A 13,606-nucleotide genomic window follows, 5' to 3' on the forward strand; every position below is an offset into this window, starting at 1 on the left:
CACTCTTGCAAAGCTTTCAGAGGTGACCTGGGAGAGGTTCACCACCATGTTCAGAGACAAGTATGTTCCCCCGGTGGAGAGGGAAAGATTGGCCCAGGAGTTTTGACCCTCAAGCAGGAAGATAATAGACATTAAAGGAATTTGTCCAGCCTATTGTTCTCATAAGATTAACTTAGAAGATGGAGCTAAACCTGTAGTTCAACGCCAAAGAAGACTTAACCCGAACATCCAAGAAGTTGTAAAAAAAAAAGAGGTAGTTAAACTACTCGGTGCCGGAATCATTTACTCAATCTCCGATAGCCCGTGGGTGAGCCCGGTGCAAGTGGTACCGAAAAAGGGAGGCATGACGGTGGTGGTCAATGAGAACAACGAATTAATTCCAACAAGAATGGGAACTGGGTGGCGAGTTTGCATAGATTATAGAAAGTTGAATGATGCCACATGCAAGGATCACTTTACTTTACCATCTATCGATCAAATTCTTGAAAGACTCTCCGGTCATTTATATTATTGATTGCTGGATGGGTTTTCGGGGTATTTTCAAATTCCAATAGACCCACAAGACCAAGAGAATACCACTTTGACATGCCCAAGGGGAACATTTGCATATAGACGCATGCCTTTTAGGTTATGCAATGCACCAGCTACTTTCCAAAGGTGCATGATGACCATATTTCATGATATGATCGAGAAGTTTATGGAGGTCTTTATGGATGATTTATCGGTGATTGGGTCATCTTTTGAAAATTGCTTATCTAATTTGGACTTGATGCTAGCTAGATGTGAGAAGACAAACCTTGTACTTAATTGGGAAAAGTTCCACTTCATGGTGAAAGAAGGAATTGTGTTGGGTCACAAAGTTTCAAGGGAAGGGATAGAAGTTGATAGAGCAAAAGTGGACATAATTGCTAAGCTACACCCTCCAACTAATGTAAAAATGGTAAGGAGTTTTCTTGACCATGCGGGATTTTATCGTCGCTTCATTAAATATTTTTTGAAGATTACTAGGCCTTTGAATCAATTACTCTTGAAGGATACCCTATTTGATTTTTCCAAGGAATGTCATGAAGCATTTCATTTGTTATAGGAAAGATTAACCACTACTCCTATAATGACAGCACCAAATTGGAATCTTCCTTTCAAGCTAATGTGTGATGCAAGTGATTATGTTGTGGGTGCTATTTTAGGGCAAAGGATTGATAAACATTTTCAACCAATCTACTATGCAAGCAAGACATTGAATCCTATCCAAGAGAATTATGCTAGTACCGAGAAGGAGTTGCTAGCTGTGGTATATGCTTTTGATAAGTTCCGCCCTTATTTGGTATTATCCAAGACCATAGTTTTTACCGACCATTCTGCCCTAAAGTATCTTTTTGTTAAACAAGATGCTAAGCCCCGATTGATACGTTGGGTCTTACTTTTACAAGAATTTGACATTGAAATACGCGATAAAAAGGGAATGGAAAATGTAGTTGCCGACCATTTGTCAAGATTAGAGAACCTACAATTGGAGGAGTTGGAAGAAAACAAGATTGGAGACAATTTTCCCGATGAATATCTTTTAGTTGTATCCAGAGAAATGCCATGGTTTGCGGATATAGCTAACTACTTAGCAACCAAATACATTCCAAAACAGTTAACCTGCCAACAAAAGAAGAAATTCTTTTCAGAATTCAAGTAATACTTTTGGGACGAGCCGTATCTCTTCCAAAGTTGTGCAGACGGAATGATAAGAAAATGTGTATTTAGGAAAGAAAGTCGAGAAATCTTGGCACACTGCCATAGCGGGCCAGCCGGAGGACATCATGGAGCACACTACACAGCTAGGAAGATTTTTGATATTGGGTTTATTGGCCTACAATTTTTAAAGATGCTGCTCAGTATGTCAAAGAATGTGATTCGTGCCAACAAGAGGGGAATATATCATCCCGAAATGAAATGCTCCAACATAGCATTCAAATTTGTGAAATATTTAATGTGTGAGGGATTGACTTTATGGGGCCTTTCCCAATGTCTAAAGGGAATAAATATATCTCGGTGGCGGTCGATTACGTGTCTAAGTGGGAGGAGGCACAAGCATTACCGACTAATGATGCTCGGGTGATGGTGTGATTTCTAAGGAAGCTATTCTCAAGATTTGGAGTTCCTAAAGCCCTCATTAGTGATCGGGGAACTCATTTTGCAAATGATCAGTTAGCCAAAGTATTGAAAAAGTATGGGGTACACCATAGATTCTCCACATCCTATCATCCACAAACTAGTGGGCAAATTGAAGTAACGAATAGGGCGTTAAAAAGGATTTTGGAGATATTAGTGGGTGACAATCGAAAGGAATGGTCGGATAAATTAGATGATGCACTTTGGGCCTTCCGAACAGCTTTTAAGACACCCATTGGTACTACACCATATAGGCTAGTCTATGGAAAAAATTGTCACTTACCGGTTGAAATAGAGCACAAGGCTTATTGGACATTAAAGGTGTGCAATTTATATTTGGCTGAACTTCGAGCTAACCGGTTAATGCAAATGAATGCCTTAGAAGAGCTTAGGAATGAGGCCTACACTAGTTCCTTAATATACAAAGAAAAGACCAAGAATTGGCATGATAAAAGATTTAAGGGTAATAAAGACTTTAAAGAGGGACAAAAGGTGTTCAAACTTTTCATAGGCAAGTTGAAGACAGGATGGGATGGTCCATTTATAGTGAAGCAAGTCTTTCCACAATGAGCTATTGAGCTTATATCGACAGACGAAACTCCTTTCAAGGTTAATGGTCATAGAGTGAAGAGATATGAAGAAGTAATTCCAAAAGATGAAGGTCATGAAGAAGGACTACTTCTGGGAGGAACTACAGAAACTTAAAGCGGGAAGGAGTCTAGCTAATGACTCCTTAACAAGAAGCGCTCCCGGGAGGCAACCCGAGTTTAGAGTTTGCTTTCTTATTCCTTTATTTTTTCATTTTTGTTTTCATTTTTCTTAGGATCTTCTTTTATCAATCTTCTTCTGTGCTTATGATGATTTCTTGAGGGAAAGCAATGCTCAAGTGTGAGGTTGGTGGCATACAATTTAAAAACTCAAAATTTTATCAAACAAAATGCAACACTCGTCGAGTCCCTAAACCTACTCAGCAAGTCCATTTAATAAATCTCAATTAAACGCGGAATCGCGTTGCTACTCGGCGAGTAGGTACATATACTCGGCTAGTCCACGTATTTACCTGAAAAAATAATTATTTTTCACATTCTATAAATAAGGGGTTTTTACCCTAATTGTAAAACACTTTCAACACTTCATACGACAGCCACCCAGAATCTATGAGCAAAGTTCTCTCAAGCTCTCATCTTAATTTCTTCTGTTTCCTTGCAAATCCAACTCAAAGGTAACCATTTTTCACTCTTAATCTTTTAAAAGTCTCAACCTTTGGTAGATTTATATCCTTAATTTCTGAAAAATCACGATTTTGACTAAACTTGGACTTTAGGGTTTCAATTTCTTGATAAATTAGGTCGTTTTAGACGAAATTTCTTATCTATTTATGCTTAGTGAACATACCGAAGCAAACCCCTGGATTAATTTATAGATTCGGATGGTTAATTTCATCTAAACTGGATTAGACTCGTCAGTTCATCCTGCTCGCCGATTCGGTTTGTGGACTCAGCAAGTCCAGGTTATAGATACCATAATTTTTGTTTGTTTTTAATCTTTCTATGTTTTGTTTGTGGTTTTTTTGGTTTTATTTTGCAGTAAGTATGTTTGGACAGGGACAGAGTTCAAGGGGAGGCGACTATGGGGATCTCCCATGGTTAACTTTTCCACAAATTACCTCAAAATCTTCACTTGCTCGCACAAAAAACAAGCTGAAAGCATTGAGGCGCAAGGAAATATATGTCCCCAATGAAATTGACTAGCATTGGATTGGTCAAACTAGGTTAGAGGAAGAGTTGACTCCTTCGTTGGTCAAGTCTTTCAACAATGATGGGATGACAATAGTTTGTGATGGTTGGAGCCGACTATTTAAGATTCAAGAGCATGTTTATTAGGAACTGTGCTGGGAGTTCTTTGCTACCATCTCCTTTCGTGGTGGTAGTGACTATTAAAATCCAAACATTATTTCTTTCTGTCTTGGAGGGGAGTTGCGCCAATGCAGCATTGCAGAGCTCGCATGGAGGATGGGGATTTATGATCAAAATGTGATTATGTCCGAAAATTTTGAAACTTTTCTAGAACATTGTCACAAGGACTTGCCCAAGGAAGTGGTTGCATCGACTTAGTGGAACACAATCGCCAACCAGGTCTAAATTCCATCATCTGCTCAAGAGGCGAGTATCTGTTCCGCAATCCATCGCCTGATACATCGTCTTGTCGCATGCACTATGAATATGCGCAAGGATGATGATAATGTATCCACCCTTGACATTTTCTACATGTGGAGCATTATCACTCCTGATGTTTTCTGCAATTTGCCTTATTGCTTGGCAAAGTATTTAGCAGAGGGGGCAGTTAAGGAACGGATCACCTCCAAGATCAATGGGGGCATGTTTTCACAAAGTTAGCAAGGACATATGGAATCTTGGACCAAGGGGCAGCGAGGGTGTTAACCATGATTCCTTCTCCTCCGTTTAGCACTAATTTATTCTAGAGGGAAAGGATCATTAAAGATTATGGTGGGGGACATTTTAGAATCCCGGATGAGCATGTGGTATTAGATCCCGAGGAGCCAGGAAGAAGGGTACGGCAAAGGAGACAGCACGTCCGACAAGACCCACCGGTCATTCCAATGGAAGAAAAAGTACCCATGGACTGGTACAACATGGAACAAAGGAGGTATCGGGACAACCTTGGATAAAGCCTGAACTATAACAATGAATCATTTGTTTATTTATTTGAACAAATGAACATTACGCCTAGGCCCGGGCCCGAATACCCATATGTTCCGAGTTAGGACGAGATGTTCAATCAAATAAGGAACCAGGTTGGAGGGAGTGGAATGGGAGGAGACGAAGAGGAGGATGAAGATTAAAGTTTTGTTTTGTTTTTAATTTGGATGTTTAAAACAAATTTTTTTTTTATTTGTTTTGGTTGTTTGAAACTTTTTAGGACATTAAATTAGGAGTTTGGTTTTTATCACTTGTGCTTGTCTTGTCTTTCAGATTGAAGCTAGGATGCATCTAAGAGTCTCCAGCGTCAAGGCTAAAGTAAGGGTCGGGTCTAGCCGTCTAGATGAGAATGTACGAAGTGTTGAGTTTAGGATTGAGTCTGTTACTAAAGAGGGATAGAAAGTGTCATTTAATGAAGAAAAATGAAGGAGGGGCACTGACTTGCTATTACCAACCACATCAGAACCAAATTCAAAGCAGAATATTAATTTATCAATCAACGTCATGTTCGCCGAGTGCATCTTATGGACTCGACGAGTTACTTTGCAAATCTGCGATTTTTTGCTAAAAACACTTCTACTCGCCGAGTTATCATATATACTCGATGAGTCACTTAATATTTCCTACTCACGGCTTATATTTTGACTATATTAGATAAGGGCTTTACTCATACTCCTTGACGATTCATTCCTAAATATTTTAGAGACCAATTTACTGTGTATTTGGAGCCGTACCACACGAGATTTGACACCCGAGGCACGGATGAGTTGTTTCCATGCCTAAAGTCAATTGAAGATGGAGTTCAAAATTAAGAAGATCAACCTCGTCACTACTACCCCAAGGGAGTTTGTTCTAATTCCTTCTTTACTTTATTTTTTCTTTATCATGCATAGTATGCAATGGGGACATTGCATAATTTAAGTGTGGGGTAGGGGGTTGGTTACACTAGTTAAATTTTAGTTTTTGCATAAAATTGCTAGGACTTAATTAAGAAAATTTGGTAAAAAGCAATTAGGGAATCATGCTAGTATTGTGTTTGATGATTTTATGAGAACCCAAATGTTTAGTTGAGCTTATACACGTCACAATGCATTTGTGGCCTCGTTTATTCTAGTGAAATCATGGGACAAAAATACAACCTCGCATAGTTTGAGGGATGCAATATGTTTAGCATCGTGTACTTGAAATGTATCCAGGAAAAATGTTATCTTTAACCAATAAAGGTTGAAGTTGAGCATCCCTGCTTAAGCATGTAGGGTTTTGAGAGAAAAAAAAGTGAGATACATGTAAAAAGAAAGAAGAGAGAGAATTACAAGAAAAGTTTGAAGAATTTTGGAGTAATCAAAGTAAAGATCAAAAGATCAAAATTCTACAGAAGATCAAAGTTGAAGATACCAAAGATCAAAAAGTTGGCGAATCTGAAGAGATCAAGATCAAATTATAAAAAATGGAGAGTTCCAAATACCTCTATAGTGGTATCAGAAATAGTTGTAATTTTCTAGTTTATGTATGCTTGGGTTGTTCAACCAAAAATACCTTGAGGTTAGGAGGTCTTCTATGGATGGATTCGGAGGGATGCATGAAATGAGCATTGTTCGAAAGAAGTGGGCGAGTTTTTATGAGGATTGTGAGTATATAGAATTAGGGGGGTCCTTAGGAAAAATTTTAGACACAAATGCATGCGTTGCGATCTTCGCATAATGTCTGGGTTCGATTGGAATTGTCTTATATGATATTAGTATGCTAAGATTTTGTTTTGCTTGGTGGCAAGCAAAAGTCAAGTGTGAGGTATTTTGATATGTGCATATTTAGCTATATATTTAGTATAGATTTTCATTATTTGTTAACTATTTATTTACATATTATGGACAAAAGGTACTTAATAGTATGATATTAGTATGATATTAATATGCTAAGATTTTGTTTTGCTTGGTGGCAAGCAAAAGTCAAGTGTGAGGTATTTTGATATGTGCATATTTAGCTATATATTTAGTATAGATTTTCATTATTTATTAACTATTTATTTAGATATTATGGACAAAAGGTACTTAATAGTGTTCAAATTGTATTTTCAGTCCAAAAGAGAAGCTCGGAAGCAAAAGGAAGCAAGAGATATGATCGAAAGCTCGAGAATTGAAGAAAGAAGAAAAATGCTAAATACTGAAGCTACTCGATGACTAGGGACGTCTACTCAACGAGTACACACGAAGGTTCGCGAAGCAATACGTAAAGTCCTTACCGTACACAGATTCTTCAAGGGGACTCGACGAGTCGGTTATCTACTCGACAAGTAGCCCCTGTTTTGAGAAATCTATAAATAGAAGCAACAAACCCAAATGGAGGCTCTCTCTGGAATCTTGTTGGAGTGACTTGGCGATCAAGGAGAAATCTAGAACCTTGGAAAACGTTGAAGAACCCTAATTCTCCATTCTAAAAAGAATAAGGCAACTTAGATTTAATTTTCCACTTTACCTTTGAATAGAACCATGTTTAGCTTGTTTGAATTCGTTTTTAGGTTTTCATCTACTGTAATTATGAACTAATTTCGTTAGTTTCTGTTTAGGGTAGACAAGTTTGCTCCTATGGATTAATATACTCTTTTGATTAATTATTATGTGGTGAATCTTGTTAAATTAAGCTTGTTAAAGACCCTTATGCATTAACCATAACTATTTTCTGTTAATTGCTAAGTAATTAAGCTGCATGAACATCTCTTAATTGCCTATCTCATATAATTTATGTGAACACGTTGCTATATGCCTAGGAATAGTGAATATGAAACTAGGATTAACTACAGAATGTGTAAATTAATGTGTGAGCTTGTGTGATACACCATCAACAAGAGGTTAACTAAATCACCAATTTAATTAGCTAATTACAAGTCTTATTTAACCTGAATAATTAAAATAGGGAATTTATTAGTTTAATCACTTGATCACTACTTAAATTAATTTATTTTCTAAAGATTGGTAATAACGAATGTGAATCTAATCACCATAGTCGGTAACCAATAACAATTAATCCATTACATTACCATAAAAATTAACCATAGGAGTAAATGAATGGAACCTAAATAGAAACCTTTTTGATCATTGAATTTAGTTGGTTTTTACGTGTTTTCAGCTATTAGTTGATTAGCTAAGTTTTAGTTAAGTTTCCAGCATTGCAAAACTAGAGAAAACCCTTCTATTTTACAAATTGTTTTAGGTAATTCTAGTAGTTAGATTAATATTCATTCCCTGAGTTCGATACCCTACTTGCTAATTCATATTACCAATTGACAGGTCCACTACCTTTTGTGTGTCAAATTCATAAATTAAAAGTAGGATAAAACTAGTTAGTTTCATACACATCAAGTTGACATGGTTGAGTTGACTCAATTGGGTTGACTCAGTTGACTTAGTGGGTTTGAGCGTTGACTTTGACGAAGTTTGACCTTAAGGGTATTTTGGGAATTCTAATTAAGTTTGGCCATTTCGTTGGGATAGGAGGCAGTTAGAGCTGAGATTTGGAGTCAAGATTCCTTCAACTTTTGTCCAGTTTGTGAGGTGATTTTTCCTCACTATACTTACAGGTCGAAGGCACCAAGGCCGTCCCATCGGATTGATATACTGCTATACATGCTATTGTAATGTAGTGATCTGTTAGATCGGTATCATGGTATATATGACAATGTTATGCTTGTTGATATGTAGATATGTTAGACTGGCTTTAGACTGTTATATGAGTATATGTTATATGTGCACATGTTTGGTCGGTGGCTGAGGCTTCACTGCTTTGTGTGTAAGCCAACATGTCGGGGCATACCAACCCGATTCTTGAATGGGTCCGAGGGTATTGCATCCTGAGGATGATTGGACCCATAATGTATTGGCATTCCAACCCGATGGTTGAGGGGCCTGGGGTATTCCAACCCAATGGTTGACTGGACCCATGGTATGTTAGCATTCCAACCCGATGGTTAAGGGGCTTAGGGTATTCCAACCCGAGGGTTGATTGGGCCTATAGTATGCTGTTATTGTATAAGTGTTATTTGATTATGTGTTGGTACTTTGGGGGAACTCACTAAGCTTAGGGGCTTACAGTTTTGGGTTATGTTTCAGGTACTTTGGACGATCGCAGGAAGGCGAAGGTGTGACCGTACACATCCTCGTGTTTTGACTTATGATTTTGGGAATTCTGATATTGGACATGTTTTGAAAACTATGTTGTAAATAATTGATGAATTTGGTTTGGTTTTAAAAGGTTAAAAATTTAATGATTTTTATGGATGTTGCACATACACCATGCTGCGGGGCCAAAGTACATTGCTCTCTACTTACGACTAGAATGTAACTCATTCTCTGTCACCCTTACCGTGTTGCGGTAACTTTTTGACAACAACTCCTAGGCTAATTCCATTCCAGCTTTGGGACAGTTTTTATCCTAACTTCTAACACACATAAGTTCTTTGTTTCTTACCTGGTTTCTATGATCTTTATATTCACGAGAAGGTAGGAACATATTCCACAATTATTTAAAGTCATTTTTCACTAAATTAATACAGGTCTTAATCTATTAAGTCATAGACTTGGCCCAAAAAGCATAAAATTCTCATTTTACCCTTTTGACGAAAAATACATATTCTCATGCATTCATTCTCTTGAACTAGCTCATCTAACCTCCTCTTAGTGGCTTAAACTTATCTTGGCCATTTCTATGAAGTCACAACTTCATATTCCCATCTTTTTCTCATAATTTGATCATTTCGCCCTTTTGGTCAATATTTGACTCAAAGTCAAATTTTTCTAAATTTCAGGTTTTTACACTATACAATTAGGGTTCCGATCTTAAGTTGCGTCGTGTCCAAAAAAATGTTTCGACATGATGGAAAGGTTTCTAAGATTTTGAGAGGGGGTAACAAGCAGCCTAATTCTAGGATTGTAATCATCCAAATTTCATTCCTAAGGCTCCTCTGTTTATAGTTAAAGGTTTTGGACCATTATACTAAGTAATTATCAATAAGTTTGATAATATTTCTCATAATTAATGTTTATTATGTGTGTCCTTATGTCACATGTTAGGAATCCCTTGGTTAAAAATATATCATAAATACTTATTGATTTAAATAAATAGTGTTTTACATAAGTAGTTAGTTAGTTATTTCTTTATTAAAAATGGAATCATTAAACATAGCCAACACACTAAAAAAAATACATTATTAGCTTATTACATTTTGGTACCAAATAAATGTGAAATTTCCGATAAAGTCATAATATTTTAGATCGGTTTACGATTTAATTTCAATATTTATTTTTTGAACAAAAAAGTTCGAAGTATCTAATTTTATACGATAATATGTTATTTTCTGTTGAAAAAAATAAATATTATTTTGTTAATCTGAGCAAAATATAAAACAATCCGGATTTTCCTATAAAAAATTAAAAGTTTATATTAAACTCTAAACTAACAAAAATATTAATACATTATCGGAAATTTATCAAATGAATTATCATTTTTACGCCGGATACTAAAAAAAAAAAAAAAAAAAAAAAAAAAAAAAAGTTTAATAAATAATTGTACAACAAATGAAAACATCCATAACACTGACATATTATAAGGACGAAACTTGTAACTTCATGTTAAGTTTAATTAGAGTTTAACAGGTAAGAGTAAGGTGTGTATGTGTTTAACCACGAGAAGAAGATATACATATATATACATATATATCACACACAACACAGACACAGACACACACAGACACTCACTCACTAAAGCTGTCATCTCTTTTGTTTTAACGCAATCATACACAGAACCAGACACCACTCCACCGTCCCCACTACCTTCTCTCTTTCTGCAACTCCCACTTTTTTTACTCGACTTTCACACACCTGTTCAAACCCTCACTGTTTATATAATAATGCTGCAACTCTGATCCTTCTTCTCTATTCTTAATTACTCTATATTTCACGCCCATGGGGTTGATTACAATGATGAACTTTGTTGGTGTTGTTGTTGTTCTGTTTCTGGGTTTTTGCCATGTTTCAATGGCGGAGAAGAAGACTTACATTGTTCACATGGCGAAGCACGACATGCCGACGAGTTTCGGAGAGGATCACAGGCAGTGGTTCGATGCGTCGCTTAAATCGGTGTCGGAATCGGCGGAGATGATCTACACGTATGAGAAAGTCATCCATGGATTCTCCACCAGGCTCAGTGTTCAAGAAGCTGAATCTCTTGAAAACCTACCCGGGATTCTCTCTGTTTTGCCGGAGTTGAAATACGAGCTTCACACAACACGGACGCCCGAGTTTCTAGGCCTCGATCAAAACGCTGATTTGTTCCCGCAGTCCGCCGGAGATAGTGACGTTGTTATTGGTGTTTTTGATACCGGTGTTTGGCCGGAGAGCAAGAGCTTTGACGACACCGGAATGGGTCCAGTCCCTAGCGCGTGGAACGGCGCGTGTGAAACTGGTACAAACTTCACTCTTTCTAACTGTAACCGGAAACTGATCGGAGCGAGGTTTTTCGCGAAAGGATACGAGGCGACTTTGGGCCCAATTGATGAATCGAAAGAGAACAGATCTCCTAGAGACGATGATGGCCATGGAACCCACACTTCAACCACCACCGGTGGATCGGTTGTTACCGGAGCGAATTTACTCGGATACGCCTCTGGGTCAGCCCGTGGGATGGCGCCGCGAGCTAGGGTGGCGGTTTACAAAGTTTGCTGGGTCGGTGGTTGTTTCAGCTCCGATATATTAGCAGCTATGGAGAAGGCAATCACCGACAACGTTAACGTCATGTCTATGTCACTCGGCGGTGGTACGGCTGACTATTACCGTGACAGCGTGGCGATTGGAGCATTCGCCGCCATGGAAAAGGGTATCTTGGTATCTTGCTCCGCCGGTAATGCCGGACCCACTCCCTACAGTTTATCAAACGTGTCGCCGTGGATAACAACCGTCGGCGCTGGGACGTTAGACCGTGATTTCCCGGCGTATGTTAGTCTAGGAAACGGGAAAAACTACTCCGGCGTATCGTTGTACAAAGGTCCATCGTTGCCCAATAAGATGCTGCCGATTGTCTACGCCGGAAACGCTAGTAATTCGACGAGTGGTGCTCTGTGTATGCCGGGGACGTTGATACCGGAGATGGTGAAGGGTAAACTCGTACTTTGCGACAGAGGGGTTAATGCTAGAGTTCAAAAGGGTTCAGTTGTGAAAGAAGCTGGTGGCGCCGGTATGGTTTTGACAAACACCGCCGCCAACGGTGAAGAACTGGTGGCCGACGCCCATTTATTGCCAGCCACCACCGTGGGTCAAAAAGCCGGTGATGAGATACGGAAGTATGTGATTTCTGATGCATCCCCGACGGCGACAATCCTATTTGAAGGGACAAAACTTGGGATCGAACCGTCGCCGGTGGTGGCGTCATTCAGTTCCCGGGGACCCAACACCATCACGCCGGAGATTCTAAAACCAGACATTTTGGCGCCAGGTGTCAACATCTTAGCAGGCTGGTCAGGGGCAGTTGGACCCACCGGATTGCCGGACGACTCTCGGCGCGTGGAGTTCAACATTATATCCGGCACGTCGATGTCTTGCCCCCATGTAAGCGGACTCGCGGCTTTGCTGAAGGCGGCGCATCCAAATTGGAGTCCGGCAGCTATTAAGTCCGCCCTAATGACCACCGCTTACACAGCCTACAAAAACGGTAAAATAATCGAAGACCTCGCCACCGGCAACCCTTCAACTCCGTTTGACCATGGCGCAGGTCATGTTGACCCAGTATCCGCCCTCAACCCAGGGCTGGTTTACGACATCTCCGCCGATGACTATTTTGATTTTCTCTGTGCATTGAATTACACGGCGGCGCAGATTCAAGTGGTAACGAAGAGAACCACTGGTTGCGACTCTACAAAAAAATACAGCGTCGGTGATCTTAACTACCCTTCATTCGCGGTGGTTGTCCCATCAGGTTCAAGTAGCAAAAGTGGCGGCGCCACCGTGGTTAAGCAAACAAGAACTTTAACTAACGTCGGCGGTGAATCATCAACCTACAAAGTCTCCACCTTTTCCGATAACAAATCGGTGCAAATATCGGTGATGCCTCAAACGTTGAGTTTTTCTCAAGTGAATGAGAAGAAATCATACACAGTGACATTCACGGCGGCGTCGATGCCGGTGAACTCAAATGCTTTTGGCCGGATTGAGTGGTCGGACGGGAAGCGAGTCGTCGGAAGTACGGTGGCCGTTAGTTGGTAATGGATTGAAATTTAATGTCTTTTAGCAAGTTGTTCACGACACTCGCAAAAGGTGAGTGGGTTGGTGGTTGATCATAAATTTCAACTTTTTTTTTTTTTTTTTTTTTTTTTTTGTGTTTTTAATTTAATAATTATTATAATGTTGATTTAAGGTTGTTTAATTAGGGGATTAGATTTCAATGGTGTTTTATGGGGTAGAAAACATGAAGATTGTGTACTTTATAAAGTGTGGAATGTTTTCTTCCTTATTGTCCATCTTTTATAACTCGATACTATACAAACTTTGGATTTGAAAACTTGAATTTCATTGTGTATAAACATAATATAATATGTTTGATTGAAAACAATGAAAGAAAGAATAATGCTTAATGTATTTTAAGTTGTGTTTTGTCCTACTTTATCTTTTATTGAGTACTTGTTTGTTAGAATACGGAATGATATAACATGATTGTATTATAATTTGTTTTTTAAACGCGATTTG

The 13,606-nt window shown here is 38.7% G+C and overlaps 1 protein-coding gene across 1 annotated transcript; it reads left to right on the plus strand.

Annotated features, from left to right (window-relative positions):
• The first annotated feature begins 10,588 nt into the window (after window positions 1-10,588).
• Window positions 10,589-13,380, plus strand: ARA12 (Subtilase family protein). The gene has a single exon (XM_078985567.1). It carries the CDS (start codon window positions 10,835-10,837, stop codon window positions 13,124-13,126), a length of 2,292 nt encoding a protein of 763 aa, XP_078841693.1. The 5' UTR covers window positions 10,589-10,834; the 3' UTR covers window positions 13,127-13,380.
• Window positions 13,381-13,606: the final 226 nt, after the last annotated feature.

The sequence above is a fragment of the Lactuca saligna genome, chromosome 3, assembly GCF_052625555.1.
Source record: "Lactuca saligna cultivar CGN05327 chromosome 3, ASM5262555v1, whole genome shotgun sequence".
NCBI lineage: Eukaryota > Viridiplantae > Streptophyta > Magnoliopsida > Asterales > Asteraceae > Lactuca > Lactuca saligna.